The 20,618-nt window shown below is 28.0% G+C and overlaps 1 protein-coding gene across 8 annotated transcripts in view; it reads right to left on the bottom strand.

The window, feature by feature from the left end:
- Window positions 1-20,618, bottom strand: part of LOC123260105 (kin of IRRE-like protein 3) — a 325,584-nt gene that overhangs the window by 11,584 nt on the left and 293,382 nt on the right. For all 8 annotated transcript variants that reach the window (XM_044721056.1, XM_044721055.1, XM_044721057.1 and 5 more), the window contains one exon: window positions 6,492-6,619. In XM_044721056.1, coding sequence (XP_044576991.1) covers window positions 6,492-6,619 — 128 coding nt within the window. The remainder of the gene's footprint in view (window positions 1-6,491; window positions 6,620-20,618) is intronic.

Here is a 20,618-nt window from a genome sequence, read left to right as displayed (position 1 = left end):
ATATGATCAAGTATCTCATAAGCTCTTGGTCAATCTTAGTGTTCTTAATGGATCTCGTGGAGTGGAGCGAAGTGAACTTGGGTAAAATTACCAATTTGCTTCATCATCTCTTCTGAGTGTACGTTTATATTACATGCCCTAAATATTTATCATTCACTTGCTGATTGGATTGAATTTTAAAATTAAGATTACTATTCCCTTTTCATTTGCATTACCGATCCGCTGCGATGCATCTTGATCAGAATAGAAGATAGAAGAGAGAAGGAGAAGCTAAAGGATATCGGAAATTAAACACCGACCTGCTGGTATTTAATTCAAGCGACCAATCTAATAATTAAGGTTTTAAATTTTAATTAACTTTTTGTTACTATTATTATTATTGATTGATATTAAATAGTTTAATGAATATGAGGTCGTGAGCATTGACTTGTTAAGAATAAGTGAAGGTAGTGAGCCAGCCGCAGGATAGCACTTTGAAATAGCTAATTGGATTCCTAGTGCAATTGGTCACTACGCGGTTTACGCGATCGAAGATATTGTCGAAGCAGTTCGTTGTTTGCCCTAGTTTAACCATTTGCTCGGGGACCCGAGGGGAACTATGGTAAATTCTCGTTGGTCATACCCTCAGGGCTCTTGAGAACATTTCGATCTATAGGGTGCTTTCGCCTGGTTACAAATTACGACAGGAGACAGTGACAGTGCGGCTAACTTTGTAATTACTGGCAAATATACATATTATATTTAGTTTACAGCAGGAAATTATTCATTGGCACTTCTTATTTGTTCATTACAACTCAGTTTTAACTATTTCCGTATAAAGCTTTTATACTCGTTAGGCGTTAAAGATATTATTAAAATCATGATTTTACTGTTTAAAACGATAATTTTTTCCAGGATCATTACTTATTATGAATCGACTATTATTTATTACACTGATAGAAGGATTTGTTTATAGTTAAAAAGATTTGTTAATATTTTACAAATCATTTATTAGAAGCCATTTGTTAGGCCTTAACAAATATTTCTTAGTATTTAAAAAGATTTATTAATATTTAATAAATGAATATCAGATTTATTAAATACAAACAAATCATTTTAAATACTAAGAAATATTTATTTAATATTAAAAAATGGTCTCTAATAAATGATTGGTTACATATTAAAAAATATTATTTAATACAAATAAATCCTTCTATCAGTGTACAGTTTACTTTTTTCAGTGCATGATTTAGTTTTTTTTTTATCAATGATCTCGTGATTAAGAGTGTCGAATTGTTCAGGTACATGTGCCCGAAGTAATTTCATTTTTTTTAGAAAAGTTCCACTTAAAAATATTATTAATGATAGCTGGATCAATAAAAAGAAGAAAAAAATAAGAAATTAGGGATTTCGAGAGATAATGAAATTAATTGATTAGTTACACTGGCATTATACATTTAGTCTATCGATTACAGGTTATTCATTGATATTCAATAATTTACGGTAGGGGAGAAGGGGGTCAATTGAACCAAAAAGTTTAGTAATTTTTACTATTCGAATTAAAACTAAATAATAAATTTTTTTTCTTGGAATGATAGTTTATTAAGTCTACTATCATTATCAATACATAAATTAGTTAATAAACAACGTGAATTTTTAAAATTATTAATTTATCCAAACGCGTCGACTGGTTCAATTGACCCCCGCTCGGGGGCAATTGAACCACTGCTCGGGGTCAATTGAACCAATGACATTTATAACTCAAACCCGAACTTTTAATAAATAACATATTAATTGTTACTTTCTAATATTACTGTTGCACATTTTTAATACACATATATTATATTTAATAAATTAAAATCGATTTAAAAATAATTTTAATTACAAATTGAGTTTATCAAATTGTTAGGTTATTTCCCTGAGTATTTTTCACGTCGAGTCAAGATGCGCGCGCATGTCCCATGCTTTCTCCGTATGGTCCAATCGTCCCCGGGACTGCTGGTTCAATTGACCCCGTATAATTTTAAAACAATTAATAGTAAATAATAAATAAATAAACCATTCTATCACTATAAACAAAGTTGAGGATTATAAAATATAAGTATATACAACTACTATAATTCAAATTTTATCAATTAATTCAAAAATTTAAATATTATTAAACAATTTGTCACCAGCCGAAAAGAAAGTTTGCATGCCTAAAAATAAGAAAATCTCAATTTTTCAAAATTTATCGATCGCAATGATTTCAAATTTTGATCATATCCGAGTTTAACATATTAGAATCTAATTCTAAGAGCATGAAGCGTTTTTCAATTTTTTCGATTTTTAAGTCGAGTGGTTCAATTGCCCCGTGGTTCATTTGACCCCTTCTCCCTACTTATATATAATAACTTATTAATATAATAAAAAAAAAATTTTCAGCAGATTGCTTATCGTGTAAACGACCAGATTGAATCACTCTTAATATTCTCTCCGATTATTTAAAACTCGCTTATTGTAATAATACGGAATATATTTATTTTTATAATAACTCGAGCATCAGGAATGTCATGACGCGAATAAAGCTGGAAATAAATAATCGTGTAGTTTTAAATTTCGTATAATTCAAAGTGGTATTTGTTTTTATAGTTATATTGTACCAAAAAGGATAAAAATAACACCTGACTAGTCAAAAGGGTACTTTGCAATACGAGGGGTCATTACGTATTTATTAACTTTATTTTTTTAATATGTTATTATTATTATTTATTTTATTTGGGGAAATAGTATTGTTGAGACATAGTAAACAACTAAAGCTTTTTCTTAATAATAATAATACATATGTACAGTTGGATCGATTTAATAATAAAAAATTTTTATTCATTTTCAATGACCCAGAGAGCGAGACAAGAGTTAAAAAAGACATTATCGAGTCATTTATTTGTTATTTTAATTATTATTATTGTTATCGTTAATATTTATCTTATTTTAATCGTTATCATTATTTCTATCAGACTGTTGTGGACTGAGAAAATTTTAAATAAATAACCCAAACATTTAAAAGTATCTTTAAAATTTAAATACGCGCACGGAATTTACTAAAAGCTCATTTGTCCTACGTCTATTTCTTTGGAATAAAAAATTTTCCTCGTTAAATTTTTTATTCCTCAATAAAAATTCATCAACCATTCGCCCATAGTCTCTTACTTATACTCTACATATTTTATACTCACTCAAAAGATTAAGAGTTTTATTTCAATATCTTCAATTTTCATTTCTTCTTAACATAAATTTATCCTATCTAATCATATCAACGAACTTGCTTTCATTTATTTCAAGACTAAGACCTTCTCTAGATAACTTTATATTCTCCTACTCTTAACTACAAACAGACACTTTATTTTATTACACTTATTTTTTTATTTCTTTAAATAATCCCCCTATAAATTTCTTATAAACTAAAAATCTTAAATATTTATTAGGAAATAAAATATTCCCCAATAAAAATTCATCATTTAGATTTTCTTCAATTTCTTTAATTATTTTATTTCTGCTATAAAATAACAATTATAATAATCAATTCTTCGTGCAGGTTTTTTTCGCGATAAACATATTAGATTACTCGGAATATCACATCTACTAGCGTGTGCTTTTTTGTATGTACTACAAACTTCATGTCGCTAAATTACGGGATTGATAATTTAATAAAAACTTTAATCTGTATGGAACAATTTAAACAATGCAAAGAACCAAAAAAAAAAAAAAAAATACAATTTCAAACCGTGAGTTTTTATATTTTTTTAATTCTAATTTTTAAAATTATAATTGCAGGTCATACCTGTGTATACAGTAATTAATCAAATAATGTCTCAGCTTAGTATTATTCCACAGAAACTTTATTCTACATTTTTTTAATACTATTTTAATTTTTTTTCGTGTTATATGCCGTGACTAATAGTCATTTATAATATTAGCTTTGTTGAAAATTCGATTGTTCTTTTTTTTACGGATTAATTACTTTTTGATTAAGTATTCACTGACTTTTACTGCAAGTGACAAAAGCACTAAAAGAAATTATAATTATTCGATATTTTTCTCGTTATCTAATTTTCATAATCTGTCCGATAATTTTCCGTTTTACAGTACAATTAAAATTTTTTACTCCAATTATCACAACAGAAACTTGAATCCACATTCGTAAACATTCGTAAATATTCGGTAATTAATTAATCCTTATCCTAGATAGTAAATTAAACAACTCCGAAAATTTACAAGCCCATAACCTTTATGAGAGTTTAAATTTAAGTTAACCAGGATTGTCACGCCGGAAAAATAAAAGTCGGTAGAGTAACCAGAAGATATTTTTCAATGTCTAGAAAGAATTTCGAGGTCTACATTCTTCAGCGGGCTGTAACAAGATATTTTTCCGGTGGTTAAAAATTAAAAAATGAATATATGGCCAATGAAGGTTAATTTTTAACATGCAGAGCTGTTTCGAGTTGTAGTTTCTTCGATATTTATTACCGAGCCGAGATGTCTTGTAAGACTATAGTGCCTAAGAATATACTGCGATATTTAGTACCCGACCTTTGCAGAGTTTTAAATATTTAAATATCAGATATTCAATGAATGTTTTTAGCATATTAAAAATATATTTTTTTATGGAATCTAAATTATAAATTCAAATATTTTTATATCGATTCTACAATGGATAAATTGTATAAATAATTCATAATACAATTTTCCGATAAAAATTGTTTTCTTTTAAGAAAGTTAACTGAGAAGGCTGTTAAATATAAATCATTATTCTTATTCTTATAAGGAGTCTATCTGTCATGTTTAATCTATATTATTAAAAAAATAAGAAAAATGTTGTTTCGAGGATAGTTATATGATAAAATCGGTTTTTTAGTCGCCGATAGTCAATTTATTATGATAAGTATTTAGGCTGCATTCAAAAATGCTCTATCTCTAGATACATAATTAAGAAGTGACCTTGTATCTTGTGAAATAGTGACATTTTTAAAGATATAAGCTCATTCTGATGTTACACTCAAGACCTTTTATTTGAGTACCCACATCAATTTTTCATATATTTCATAAATTTATATATATATGTATATATGAAAATGCATGTGGGTACTCAAATGAAAGCTCTTGATGAGTGTAACATCAAGATGAGCTCATATCTTTAAAAATGTCAATAATTAAGAAATTACCTTGTATCTTGTGATTTATTAACATTTTTAAAGATATAAGCTCATCCCAACATTACATTCATCGAGACTTTTCATTTGAGTACTCACATCAATTTTTTATATATTTCACATATTTATATATATATATATGTATATATGAAAAATATATGAAAATGCATGTGGGTACTCAAATGAAAGCTCTTAATGAATGTAACATCGGAATGAGCTTATATCCTTAAAAATGTCAATAATTAAGAAATGACCTTATATCTTGTGATTTATTGACATTCTTAAAGATATAAGCTCATCCCGACATTACACTCATCGAGACCTTTCATTTGAGTACCCACATCAATTTTTCATATATTTTTCATATTTATATATATTATATATATGAATATATGAAAAATATATGAAAATGCATGTGGGTACCCAAATGGAAGCTCTTGATGAGTGTAACATCGGGATGAGCTTATATCTTCAAAAATGTCAATATTTAAGAAAGTATCGTGCAATTTAACATAATTAAGAAATGATCTTATATTTTATATACATAAATATATAATGTATATATATTATGTATATATGAAAAATATATAAAAATGCATGTGGGTAAACAAATGAAAGGTTTTGATGAGTGTAACATCGGGATGAGCTTATAGCTTTAAAAATATCAATAATTTAGAAATGACCGTGTATCGTGTCAACTAATGACATTTTTAAAGATATAAGCTCACTCCGACATTTCACTGATCGCGACCTTTCATTTGGATACCCATATCAATTTTTCATATATTTATAGATATTATATATATGTATATATGAAAATATGTCAAAATGCGTGTGGGTACTCAAATGAAAGCTCTTGTTGAGTGTAACATCAGGATGAGCTTATATCTTTAAAAACGTCAATATTTAAGAAAGTACAGTGCAATTTAACAAAAGTCATTAATTTAATAAAGAAAAATTTTATTTATTTATAGTTCTCAAATCACGGCAGTCACATAGTGACTGCGAGGTTGCTAGTTAATCATTATTCTCTCCCTTATAAAGAGTGTATCTGTCATGTCTAATTTTTTTTTAATCGTAAAACAATTGGCTGAGTTAAAAATATTGAATGTACATATATTTATTCATAATAGTACAAAACAATACGCTAGAAATTGTAATTAAAAGTCTATTTATTTTTGAAACCTCCTAAGGCACGTTATAAGTTTTGCATATATTATATAGACGTAAATACACCATGTGTGATATTATATGAAATATACATTATATATTTGATGTATTTATTTATTCTATACATAAGCAAGCGAATGTTTGTTTACTCACAGCATCATTGTGATTCCAAAATATGTATGCTGGCGGCTCCGGGCTATTCAGTACGATGCATGTGAGGTTGATAGTACTTCCATGATCTATGTAGAGATCCGGTCCACCTAAAATTTCGGTCGTCGGTTCTGAAACAGTGGATTACAAACAATTTCGAATTTAATACTTGCTATTTGTGAAAATAATGTATATTACAACGAGAAAATTAATTTATAAACATTTATCTATCTGGCTAGCGAATTTTAGTTGCGGTAAATGCAATGTTAAGATATAAAAAAAAAATTGTTTTCAGTATTCATTACTCGTAAGCACTTTATATATTACATTATGTTATTCAATGTAAATAAAAATAAATTTCCATTTATGTAAAGAGTATATATACATTTAGCTCGGGTCTAAATATTTAGCTTGGACTTTGTGAACTTGGAATTTATTCTAATTTTTAAATACAGTTATATTAATTTAATAATCTACTGACGGGTTATGAAGTTTATCTGGGGAATATTTATTTATTTATTTGAGACCCAATAACTATTGATTGTTATACACTTTATTTATATCTATATATTTCTAGATACATAATTAAAAAATTACCTAGTATCTTGTGAAATATTGACATTTTTAAAGATATAAGCTCATCCCGATGTTACACTCATCAAGACCTTTCATTTGAGTACCCATATCAATTTTTCATATATTTTATATATATTTATATATATGAATATATGAAAAATATATGAAAATGCATGTGGGCATTCAAATGAAAGCTTTTGATGAGTGTTACATTGGGATGAGCTTATATTATTAAAAACGTCAATATTTAAGAAAGTACAGTGAAATTTCACATAAATAAGAGACGAACTTTCATCTTGTCAACTATTGACATTTTTAAAGATATAAGCTCATCCTGACATTATACCCATCGAGACCTTTCATTTGAGTACCCACATCGATTTTTCATATATTTATATTTATCATAAATATGAATATATGAAAAATATATGAAAATGCATGTGGGTACTCAAATGGAAGCTCTTGATGAGTATAACATTGGGATGAGCTTATATTTTTAAAAACATCAATATTTAAGAAAGTACTGAGCAATTTAACATAATTAACAAATTATCTTATATTTTGTGAACTATTGATATTTTTAAAGATATAAGCTCACCCTGACATTATACTCATCGAGACCTTTCATTTAAGTACCCACATCAATTTTTCATATATTTTATATATTTATATATATGAATTTATGAAAAATATATGAAAATGCATGTGGGTACTCAAATGAAAGCTTTCGATGAGTGTAACATCGAGATGAGCTTATATTTTTAAAAACTTCAATATTTAAGAAATTACAGTGCAATTCAATATAATTAAGAAACGATCTCGTATCTAATGAATTATTGACATTTTTAAAGATTTAAGCTCATCCAGATGTTACATTCTTCAAGACCTTTCATTTGAGTACCCACATCAATTTTTAATATATTTTATAAATTTATATATTTATATATATGTATATATGAAAAATATATAAAAAATGCATGTGGGTACTCAAATGAAAGCTCTTGATGAGAGTAACATCGGGATGAGCTTATATCTTTAAAAATGTCAATAATTAATAAATTACATTGTATCTTGTGAACTATTGACATTTTTAAAGATATAAGCTCATCCCGATGTTACACTCATCGAAACCTTTCATTTGAGTACCCACATCAATTTTTCATATATTTATATATATTATATATATGAATATATGAAAAATATATGAAAATGCATGTGGGTGCTCAAATGAAAGTTCTTGACGATTGTAACATCGGGATGAGTTTATATCTTAAAAAATGTCAATAGTTAAAAAAGTACAGTGCAATTTAACAAAAGACATTATTTAATAAAGCAAAATTTTATTTGTTTATAGTTTATAAGTCACAGAGTGACTGCCAGATTGCTACTGTATTGTAATCTAACAATTTTGCTTTTAACATTAACAAAAATATAATTAATATATGTTTAATTTAAAGATCTATAGTATTTAACATCAATAATAAAAGTATTTTTTTGAAATTAACATGGTTATTTATCTCAAATTCCTTCATATATTAAGTATAGTTCAATTATGAGTACATAGAATAATAAGCTTTGTATGTAATTACAACACAAGGTAAAGTAATTGCATAAATATGAAGTGTACTAGAACTAGCTTTGCTCAAAATATTATACTATATTATGAAATTTTGAATTAATATTTTATGGAAAAAAAATTTAATGATAATCAACATTTTAATTATGTACATTTTTATTATCATTACAAAAATAATTTCAGACCTTATTACTTGTCGGTAAAATTTTTTTAAAGTATTTAATGTGGTGAATTTTAATTTCATCTAGTGAAAAAATTTATTTTTCCACGTTTCTTGTACTGTAGAGAAAAATCACTTATTTAAAAAAGTAATTATACAAATTACATTAGTTTTTCTAAAAAAAAATAAAAAAAACCCCTTCATCTCTACCATATAGTTTCATGCGTAAAAAATTACCTGGTTAATACAATATTATAATTAATATAATTTTAATCAGCTTTTTAATTTTTTAAAAAAGTGTATACACTCTCATAATTTTATTTTAACAACAATGGCAAGTATTTTAATTAAAATTCTAGTTAAAAGGAATTTATACAACCTATTTAAATCCACATGCTCATTGTAATAATTTCTTGGAGTTTTTTTTCCTCTAGCGTAGTAAAATAAAATAAATAGAAAAAAATTCGAGCGAGCTAATTTATTTACTAGTCATAAATATAATTATCTTGTTTGTATGAATCTAATGGAATAGACAGAAGAATTAGTTTCAAAACCCGGCACCGCCATAAAATAAACTTTTACGAAAGCCGTAAACTCTTCCACAATGTTATAGTCAAGTAGTTCAATAGTCTAAATCGTTGTTGGTACACTCGTTTGCACATATCGATTGGAAGCTCGCTTGGAATACAAACGAACGGTTTTTCATTTCTCTATTTGTTCTTGGACTCTTCCGACAGAAGTAAAGACGAGTTTAGTGAAAAAAAAAAAAAAGTAACGAAAAGATAGAACTCGGAAGAGAGATGCTGAGATGGAACAAGGGGTAAGGGCTCGAGAAAATGAAAGGTTGTTGAAAAGCCGCTTCGCTGTCTCAGCCAAGTTTCCGTTCAAGACACACCAACTTTTTTATTTTATTATACTTTTTCTATGGTTATTTATTTATTTTTTTATGTTGTGGATACTTTTAAAACCATTGAGAACACCGTGACTTACATTCAAGAGATGCCGGTTTAAGAAAACTTTTTTTTTTATTATTTCTCACTTAATATTCGTGAGTTTATTTCCAAATCATTGCATTAGTTTATTTTTTTTTAAGTAAAGACTTGTTGGTATTCTGTCAGTGATGATGGTGATGAATCATCACTGATGATAATAGTCTCATTTATATTATTAAGAGAATAAGAAAAATTTTGTGTTCAAGATAGTCATATGATAAAATCAGTTTTTTTAGTGAAATTCAGTGTCATTGCAAAGGTCTTGATTTGAATTAGTGCCTTTTCAAAATTTCATATCAGTCTTACCGATAGTCAATTTATGATGATAAGTATTTAGGCTGCATTCGAAAATTCTCTATCTCTAGATATATAATTAAGAAATGACCTTGTATCTCGTGAACTATTGACATTTTTAAAGATATAAGCTCATCCTGATGTTACACTCGCCAAGACCTATCATTTGAGTACCTACATCAATTTTTGATATATTTATAAATATTTTATATATGTATATATGAAAAATATATCAAAATGCATGTGGGTACTCAAATGAAAGCTCCTGATGAGTGTAACATCAGGATGAGCTTATATCTTCAAAAATATCAATAATTAAGAAGTCGCCTTGTATCTCGTGAACTATTGACATTTTTAAATATATAAGCTCATCCTGATGTTACACTCATCGAGACCTTTCATTTAAGTACCTACATCAATTTTTCATATATTTATATATATTATAATATATGTATATATGAAAAATATATAAATATGCATGTGGGTACTCAAATGAAAGCTCCTTATGAGTGTAACATCAGGATGAGCTTACATATTTAAAAATATCAATAATTAAGAAATGGCCTTGTATTTCGTGAACTATTGACATTTTTAAAGATATAAGCTCATACCGATGTTACTCTCATTGAGACCTTTCATTTAAGTACCCACATCAATTTTTCATATATTTATATATATTATAATATATGTATATATGAAAAATATATCAAAATGCATGTGGGTACTCAAATGAAAGCTCCTGATGAGTGTAACATCAGGATGAGCTTATATCTTTAAAAATATCAATAATTAAGAAGTCGCCTTGTATCTCGTGAACTATTGACATTTTTAATTATATAAGCTCATCCTGATGTTACACTTATCGAGACCTTTCATTTAAGTACCTACATCAATTTTTCATATATTTATATATATTATAATATATGTATATATGAAAAATATATAAATATGCATGTGGGTACTCAAATGAAAGCTCCTTATGAGTGTAACATCAGGATGAGCTTACATATTTAAAAATATCAATAATTAAGAAATGGCCTTGTATTTCGTGAACTATTGACATTTTTAAAGATATAAGCTCATCCCGATGGTACTCTCATTGAGACCTTTCATTTAAGTACCCACATCAATTTTTCATATATTTATATATATTATATACATATGTATATATGAAAAATATATCAAAATGTATGTGGGTACTCAAATGAAAGCTCTTGATGAGTGTAACATCGGGATGAGCTTATATCTTTAAAAATGTCAACAGTTAAAAAAGTACAGTGAAATTTAACAAAAGTGATTATTTATTACAGCAAAATTTTATTTATTTATAGTTCACAAGTCACGGCAGTCACATAGTGACTGCAAGGTTGGTAGTTTATCAATAAGTACTTATACACTGAAAAATAAATTAACTTGATTGAAGAGAAAAATTTTTGAACCAAGAATATAATTTTGAAGAGGGTAATTGTCTTGAATCAAGACGAAAAATTCTTGAATTAAGGAAAATTTCTTTAAATCAAGAAAAATTTCCTTAAATCAAGAATTTTTCTACTCAAATCAAGAATATTAAGTTCCTCAAAATTATATACTTGATTCAAGAACATTTTTTTTTCTGTGTACAGAAAAAAAATAACTTGATTCGAGTAAATATTTTTATTAAAAATTTCAGTCTTGTTTCAAAGTATTTGCATGTTTTAATTAAAGAAAACGCTGACGAATGTCAACAATAGGATCATCAACATTGGTCGGTTTACTTGTATCTGGGGTATTGACTTCCTGGACTGATGCTGTCAATCTCGAGTCTCCAACTTCGAGTCTATAGCTCCTATCCGTTCTCAACAGCCGGATGGATATATGGAACAAGACAGTCAGTCAGTGGAATGAGAGAGCGAGTGGGTGAGAGAATACGGTATCAGGACGGTCTTTGTGGGTTCGATGGTTGGGAGTATGCGGGACACGACAGTGGGGTAAAGTAGAAGTGTGCTCTATTTGGGCATACTCCACAGGGTTTATTCACACGACGAACCGGCTTACCCGTATTGACATACGACCCAAATAACGCACCTTCCACACTGGCTTATACCTATCTTTAGGCGTTCAATTGATATTGAATTCCGCGCAATGAAAGGCCTTGTTTTCCCGTTACAATCGTTCCTCTTTGTCAACAAACAAACAGATCCGTGTACTTTTAAGAGAGGGTGTGGTTAATAAAATGTGCTTAATGGCTTTTACATTGCGCTTTTTCACAAATTAAAAACCTCACTAGCTTCTGTTTTTTAGTAAAAAAAATCTCGTTTCTGTTCGATTTAATTTTTTTTATGTAAAAGTTAATTAAGAAACGACATTGTATCTTGTGAACTATTGACATTTTTGAAGATATTAGCTCATATCTTGACATTATACTCATCGAGACCTTTCATTTGCGTACCCACATCAATTTTTCATATATTTTATATATTTATATATTTTACAAATACCATATATATTTAAATATATAAAAAATGCCATGTGGGTATTCAAATAAAAGGTTTCGATGAGTGTAACATCGGGATGAGCTTATATCTTTAAAAACGTCAATAATTAAGAAATGACCTTGTATCTTGTCAACTAATGACATTTTTAAACATATAAGCTCATCTCGATGTTACACTCATCAGACCTTTCATTTGAGTATCCACATCAATTTTTCATATATTTATATAAATTATATATATGTATACATGAAAAATATATAAAAATGCATGTGGGTACTCAAATGAGAGCTCTTGATGAGTGTAACATCGGGATGAGCTTATATCTTTGAAAATGTCAATAATTAAGAACAGACTTTGCTATCTTGTCAACTAATTATATTTTTGAAGATATAAGTTCATGTCGATATTACATTTATCGAGACCGTTCATTTGAGCACCCACATCAATTTTTCATATATTTATATATTTCACAAATACCATATATATATATATATATATATATATATATATATATATATATATATATATATATATATATATAAAATATATAAAAATGCCATGTGGGTACTCAAATAAAAGGTCTCGATGAGTGTAACATCAGGATGAGCTTATATCTTTAAAAACGTCAATAATTAAGAAATGACCTTGTATCTTGTCAACTAATGACATTTTTAAACATATAAGCTCATCTCGATGTTACACTCATCAGACCTTTCATTTGAGTATCCACATCAATTTTTCATATATTTATATAAATTATATATATGTATACATGAAAAATATATAAAAATGCATGTGGGTACTCAAATGAGAGCTCTTGATGAGTGTAACATCGGGATGAGCTTATATCTTTAAAAATGTCAATAATTAAGAACAGACTTTGCTATCGTGTCAACTAATTATATTTTTGAAGATATAAGTTCATGTCGATATTACATTTATCGAGACTGTTCATTTGAGCACCCACATCAATTTTTCATATATTTATATATTTCACAAATACCATATATATATATATATATATATATATATATATAATATATATATATATATATATAAAATATATAAAAATGCCATGTGGGTACTCAAATAAAAGGTCTCGATGAGTGTAACATCAGGATGAGCTTATATCTTTAAAAACGTCAATAATTAAGAAATGACCTTGTATCTTGTGAACTATTGACATTTTTAAAGATATAAGCTCATTTTGACATTATACTTATCGAGAGCTTTAATTTGAGTACCCACATCAATTTTTCATATATTTATATATTTTATATATATATATGTATATATGAAAAATATATAAAAATGCATGTGGGTACTCAAATGAAAGCTCCTGATGAGTGTAACATCGGGATGAGCTTATATCTTAAAAAACGTCAATAGTTAAAAAAGTACAGTGCAATTTAACAAAATTCATTATTTAATAAAGCAAAATTTTATTTATTTATAGTTTACAAACCACGGCAGTCACATAGTGACTGCAAGGTTGTTAGTAATGGTTACGTGCGTTAATATTCCCGACAAAATGTCCCCGCGACAAAATATCCCCGGACAAAATTCTTAAAAATATAAAAATTCATCAATAATAATTTGAAAATTAATCTTAACATTATTTTTTTAGTGTGTTTGTGTGTTTATTCAAAATTAAACCAACAAAAACGCGGGGATATTTTCTCCGGGGATATTAACGCGTGTCACCGTTAGTAATAAACAATCTTTAAAAAAAATCAAATGACAAAAATATAAATTTTTGGGACATAAATTAGATTTATTTCAAGAATTAAAAAAAATCTGTCAATGTCTAAATTTTTTTTGTATGTAAAAAAAATAGGTTAAGCAGCAATTCTAAATAATAACAAAAATTTTCATTAAACTCGTAAAAAATAAGCCGATATTTCAGCGAACTCATAAATTTTTATTAAAAATAGTTTACAGATAGAGATGATCCTCATAAATTTCTCATCAATTTTTCGAGTAGTTTAATCTAGGATTTCGGAATTAATACTCCGATGAAAAAAAAATGAACGCTTAGTATTGTAAAATATAAAATATATAAAATATTATTAATATTGAAGGATGAATCTTGAGAGGTCAAGAAGCTTTCAATATACTTTTAATAATCTATTGAATTTTTCAAGTAAGCCAGTAGACCAGTTAGTCGATTGTTCCTATCCGCATAAAAATAATAAAGATTAAAAAACTTTAACTTAATTTAATACTTTATTGAATAAATTAATATTAAATCCATGAAATGTGTGTCACCAAATTTAATAAAAACAATTTAATTATTCTATGAAATAAATTGAGGGATTTAAAAATGAAAATTTACCGATATAATATAGCAGATAAAATTAAATTCAGCTGGTGAAATAATAAAATAAACTAAAGCAGATAAAAATATATCCTTTGATAAAAAAGTTAATTACAGAGTAGAAGATCAAATAAAGCGTTTGAGTGGTAATTAAAATTGCAAGTAATCAAAATTAACTTCTCGCATCAAAAATCAACCGCTATTAATTTGTACCATTCGTGATTTTATGTACATATATTATATTTATATAATGTTTTAAATAAATGTTGAGCTTTTGATGGTATGTCTACACTTACTGACGTGCGGTCCAATGGCGAATGCGCACTTTACTGAAACCTGGGCCACGTCTTACCAACACCATCTGCTCTGCTACATCTATTGCCCTCGTATAATATATTATACCGCCCCTTTAATTCGCATAAAATAAAATACAATATAACTTTTATTTTTTTTCTACTTAGCAACATATATTGTACGTTGATTTATTCCAATAAAAAATATATTAAAGTCGTAAAAACAGGCGTAGTATCTCTTGAAATGATAAGTTACCTTACTGTATTTTATTCGCCGGAGTTTAAATTAATGGAGAATAAATTGTGGTAAAGAATTTTTAAAATGGTTAAGCTTTGATTTAAAAGTTTAATTAAGAAATTTTTAACTGGATTAAAAAGTTATGTGGAACAAAAATGCGGTCTGAATATTATAAATGTATATGAGGGGTGTGCAAATATTTAAAACTTCGAAGTTTTAGGCAAACTCAATGGGAAAATATGAATTTTTTAAGTAGTTCTTTTCAATATATGTTTAATAATTAAAAAATCAATTTTAAAAACAAATTACAGAAAGAAAAATTTCTTGACTGGAGAATAAAATTCTTGGCTGAAGAAAATTTGTCGGGTGTCTGAAGGAAGACCGAAGTTGTGTTGGCCGAAGTAAAAATTTTTCGAGAAATTCTATTTTTTGTGGAAGTAATTTTTTCTTAATTCTATCATAAATACTTGATACAATAAATTTTTATATTTGATCAAGGTTTTTAGATACTTTAGGGAAGCAGCGCCACCTACTTCAGCTGAGAAAAAAATTTTCTCACCTTGAGAAAATTTTTCTCGAGAATATTTGATACTCATTTTATATTATTTTAGCGTGCAATTATACATATTGAATGAAAACAAAAGATGAATTATTATTTAATTTTTCCATTTGACATGTTAATCAATAAAAATATTAATGAAAATTTTACTTCTATCTTTATATTTAATTTTTTGGAGCAAGAGAGAAATTTTCTCAAGACAAGAAAATTTACTTCTATCCAGAAGTAAATTTTTTGGAGCTTCGAGGCTGAATTTTCTCAAAACAACAAGATTTTCTTGACTTAAATAAATTTTCTTGGATTAAGATTGGTATTTCTTAAAGCAAGAGAATTAATTTTGTTGGAATAAGTGAAATTTCTTGTGTCAAAAAAAAAATTTTTTTTTTCGCTCAAGAAAATAATTAAGAAGAAAATTAAAAAAAAAATTATCAAGTGAAATATTTTTAAGAAATACGTATTTTGATTTATAAAAATTTTTCCTTCGACCAACACAACTTCGGTATTTCTTCAGGCACCCGACAATTTTCTTGAGCCAAGAATTTTGTTCTTTAGTCAAGAAACTTCTCTTTCTGTGTAGTTTTTAACCCTAGACTGGTCAACAAACGCGACCTAACGACTTTGGTCGAGTGATGAGGGATTTGCTGCAATGCTTTTAGAGCATACAGTGTTGCCAGTTCATACACGTTTGACAGGCAGAGACTAGAGGTGTTTTCGGCAACGCCGCGGACAAAAAGCCACTTACGACTCTGGTCAAGCGATGAGGAAAGCCCCGCAAATTTTTTTAAGTAATTTTTTTTCAGCAATTTAACATTTTTGAAGATGTTTGAAAAAATGATTAATATATTCTAAAATGTTCAAGGAACAAAGTCAAATTTTTTTGAATAATTTTAGTCAATATTGAAGATGTTATAAACAAAATATAATTGAGCGCGGCGTCACGCTCATAGGGTGACCAGTCTAGGGTTAATGTCACTAAATACACGATTGTGCACGCATAAAATGATTTTGTTGAAATAACAAAAGACGGGATAACTGAAACATTTGTTCTGGTAACAAATGGGTGTAGTTACAGCAACAAATCCATCAGTTGCATTAACAAAATGTTTCAAGTTGTACTAACAAACCAATTTGCTAATTCACAAAATCAATTTGTTGCCCTAACGAAATCATTTTGTTGCTGTCACAAAACAACTTTGTTGCTGTTACAAAATGATTTTGTTGCAATAACAAAACTAATTTGTTGCTAAAATATTTTCCGAATCAGCTATAGCTGATTATAGCATATTTTTAAATCATGTATTCACTTTATTACTTTAATAAATTGTCTTTGTTACTCCAAAAAATTCTTTTTGTTATTTTAATAGAATAATTTTGCTGTTTCAACAAAAAAATTTGTTATACCAACTAAAGTATTTTGTCGAATCAACTTAAAGATTTTTCTATAGTAACGAAACTGTTTTGTTGTTATAATATATCAATAACTTTTTATAACCTAAATTTTGTTATTTTAACTAATAATTTGTTATCCCTATGTTAACAAATTCATTTGTTACCACAAAATATCTTACGTTATCTTAACGAAATTTTTTTCTGCGTGTGGTAATCGCGCCGATTAATTTTTTTAAGTAATGCCGCAAAATTTTTAACTGTGTGCAGTAGACGAAAATCCATAATAATCCCGCTAAAATGAAATTACAAGACAACTTTTGAACGAATACCATAAAAAAGTTTGAAAGATAAGTTTCGACTATAAACGAAGAAGCTCAGAAAGGCGGACAGATTAATTAAGTATATAAAATATATAAAGTATATAATACTTAAAGGATTTAGTAGATATGGAATTCATTAAAAACTAAGTAAGAGCGTTGAGTCACGGTGGATGACCCAGAAGGGATCCATGGGTGGCAATGAACCACGTGTTAGATTCACATGGCACCTAACCGTTCCGCCGGTTTAGTTGGTATATAATATCAAGCACGGTATAGCAAAGGCTGGAAGATAGAGACGAGTTGAGCGTAAGAGTTAATGCTCCGTATTCCCTTAGCTAAAAGCCCTTCTTCTCTCCTCTCTTATATAGTTTGTACAGAGCTGTACCGTACAGCAGTACCTTATATATACTATAGCGCTACTCTTCTAAAAGGTCATGCGACCCAAGTTTACCGTGAATTCACGAGCCCGCTGCGATATTTTCTCATCCTTAATACTCCGCCTTACTTTTACTCTTCTTTGTACCATATAATATCTCTCTTGTCCCTTCGCTATTTTATTTTATTTTTTATTTTACTTTAGCTCACATTCGTATCATATTATATAAATATATTACATTATATTATTCAGGAATTTTTATTCCTCAAAACAACAATCTCCAATAATAATATTTTGTCAAGTAAAATTTTATGACATATTTCTTAAAACAGACGAATACTTTTATTCAATTATTCTCTCATATGGACATTTTAAATAAATATTGTTCGAACGATAAAGAATTTTTCTTCTCAGCGGTTTTTATTATTTTATGAAGGGCTTTACGGTAATGGACAAAAGTGCCTGGCAACACTTATCGTGTCTTTCATATTATACAGCCGAGAAAAATAACACGTAAGGTACCTACGGAAATATGAGAAGAAAAGAAAATAACTTTTAAAATTGTATGCTTTCTTCGGTGAGTGTCAAGAGCACTTTGATACAAGTGGAAATTGGTTTGTTCATACGTGACTCTGTAATATTCAATTGACATTTGGAATACCTTATAGCTTTATTTTATCGGTATTATTTAATGACAACCGCTGCCTTTATAAGCTAAATTTTGTTACCTCGAAAATCCTTTCGAAGAAATGACAAAATTCAAATTGTCACACGGTTTTAGTAGTGTTTTTATTGTGGTAAAGTGGAATTTCGTTTTTACTCGGGTAAAATTTTATAGTACCGTGAGGTGAGGTACTTTAAGAAAATAATGGTTTGAGAAAACTTTTATTTTTTATTTTTCACTCAATAGTTTTTTTTTTTTCGAATTTATTTTGTAGGAAAAAAAATTTAGTAAATTCTTTGAAGTTTAAATTCAATCAAAAATATTTCTTAAAGCAAGAGAAATTAATTTTGTTATAATAAGCGAAATTTCTTGTGTCAAAAAAAAAATTTTTTTTTCGCTCAAAAAAATAATTAGGAAGAAAAATATTTTCTTCGCTCAAGTGAACCTTTTTTTGCAATGGCAATTTGATAAATGAATTTTTTATTACTATTATTCTATCAAAGTAAACCAAAAAAATATTTTTATCCATAGCCGGAGAAAGATTTAAGATATGAGTTGAGAAAAACAAGAAATTTATTCTGCTTGTAAAGAATAATAGAATAAATCTCTTGAGCTTCCTAAAGCACTAGATTATGCAATTTATTTATATATTATAATGCAATAAATTGAAAGTATATTTTGAAAAGCAAAAATAAATTGGTTGTTGACGAGTTATGTAAGTTTTATGAGTTGAGTTTTCTGTTAAGACCGAGGAAAAATGGATAAAAGTGTGAGAAAAAATAAAAAGAAAACGTCAAAAGTTTGTCGGTGCGGTACCCGTTTTTATTATTATGTATCCGTCAAGGTAGTTTATATCTCGGGTGGAAATAAGAAACACTAACTAGAGTCCTCTGCAGGGGGGAACTTAACGGGAGAAGTTGCCTGGTAAAAATGGAAAAGAATGACGATGACTACAAGAAGCGGCAATGCGTAAAGCTCGAGGGTGAAGAAAATACATCACATAGACATAAACCGCGACGGTGTCTCATCTTGCCGAGTGGGATTCATAAATGGTTGATAAAGCTCGACAAGCTGACTTCCTTATTCGGTTCCTTTATTCGCAGATGTGATCTCGCCTTTCTACTTTATTTTCCCTTTCTTACACGCTTTTTTTCATCCTTACTTTATCTTCTTCCTATCAGCTCGTCTTTGGTTCATTCACTCACTTACTTCGAAGATTTTGCTGGGAACTCACAGCAGAAGACACTTCTTCTCGGGTAGATCTCATCTTTTTAGTCATTGGGCATTCTTCCCAGACGACAAACTTTGTCTCGGAGGTGAGATGCCCGCCAACCAACCTTCATTCACTTTTAGTTTTTACGCCATCACTTTTTATGTATACTCTTTGAATTCTACTAAAATTCTGATAATCCTCTTACGATAGGAGTTTAAAAAAGTCTCAATTTTTTTTTTTTTTTTTTCAAGGTCAAATGTTGAGTATCAAATTTTTATCCGTTATCGAATTTTAAACAGTAGGGGAGAGGTGCTGCAATTGTAACAAGGGGCAATTGTAACACTCAATAAAAAACTATTAAAAAAACTAAAAATTATTATTATTCTTTTTTTAACTTCTTCAAAATAGTAATTTATTGATTAGATCAAAGTTTCAGGTATTAATCTTGTTCCGATACTAAAATATTGAAAATTGTTGAATATAAGGTAAAAGCCCCAATAGATGATCACGTACCAGTATATGATCACTCCATGTATTTGTATATCTATATTCACAAATATAGGTATACAAATACATGGAGTGATCATATACTGGTACATGATCATATATTGGGGCTTTTACCTTACACGGAAAAAAAAATTTCGTTCTGGTAACCTAACTGTAGAGTTACCACAACTATACATAGTTTA

Source organism: Cotesia glomerata, linkage group LG2 (genome assembly GCF_020080835.1).
Source record: "Cotesia glomerata isolate CgM1 linkage group LG2, MPM_Cglom_v2.3, whole genome shotgun sequence".
NCBI classification, from domain to species: Eukaryota; Metazoa; Arthropoda; class Insecta; order Hymenoptera; family Braconidae; genus Cotesia; species Cotesia glomerata.
Note: the sequence above shows the minus strand (reverse complement) of the source record. Positions and strands in the feature narration are given on the sequence as shown.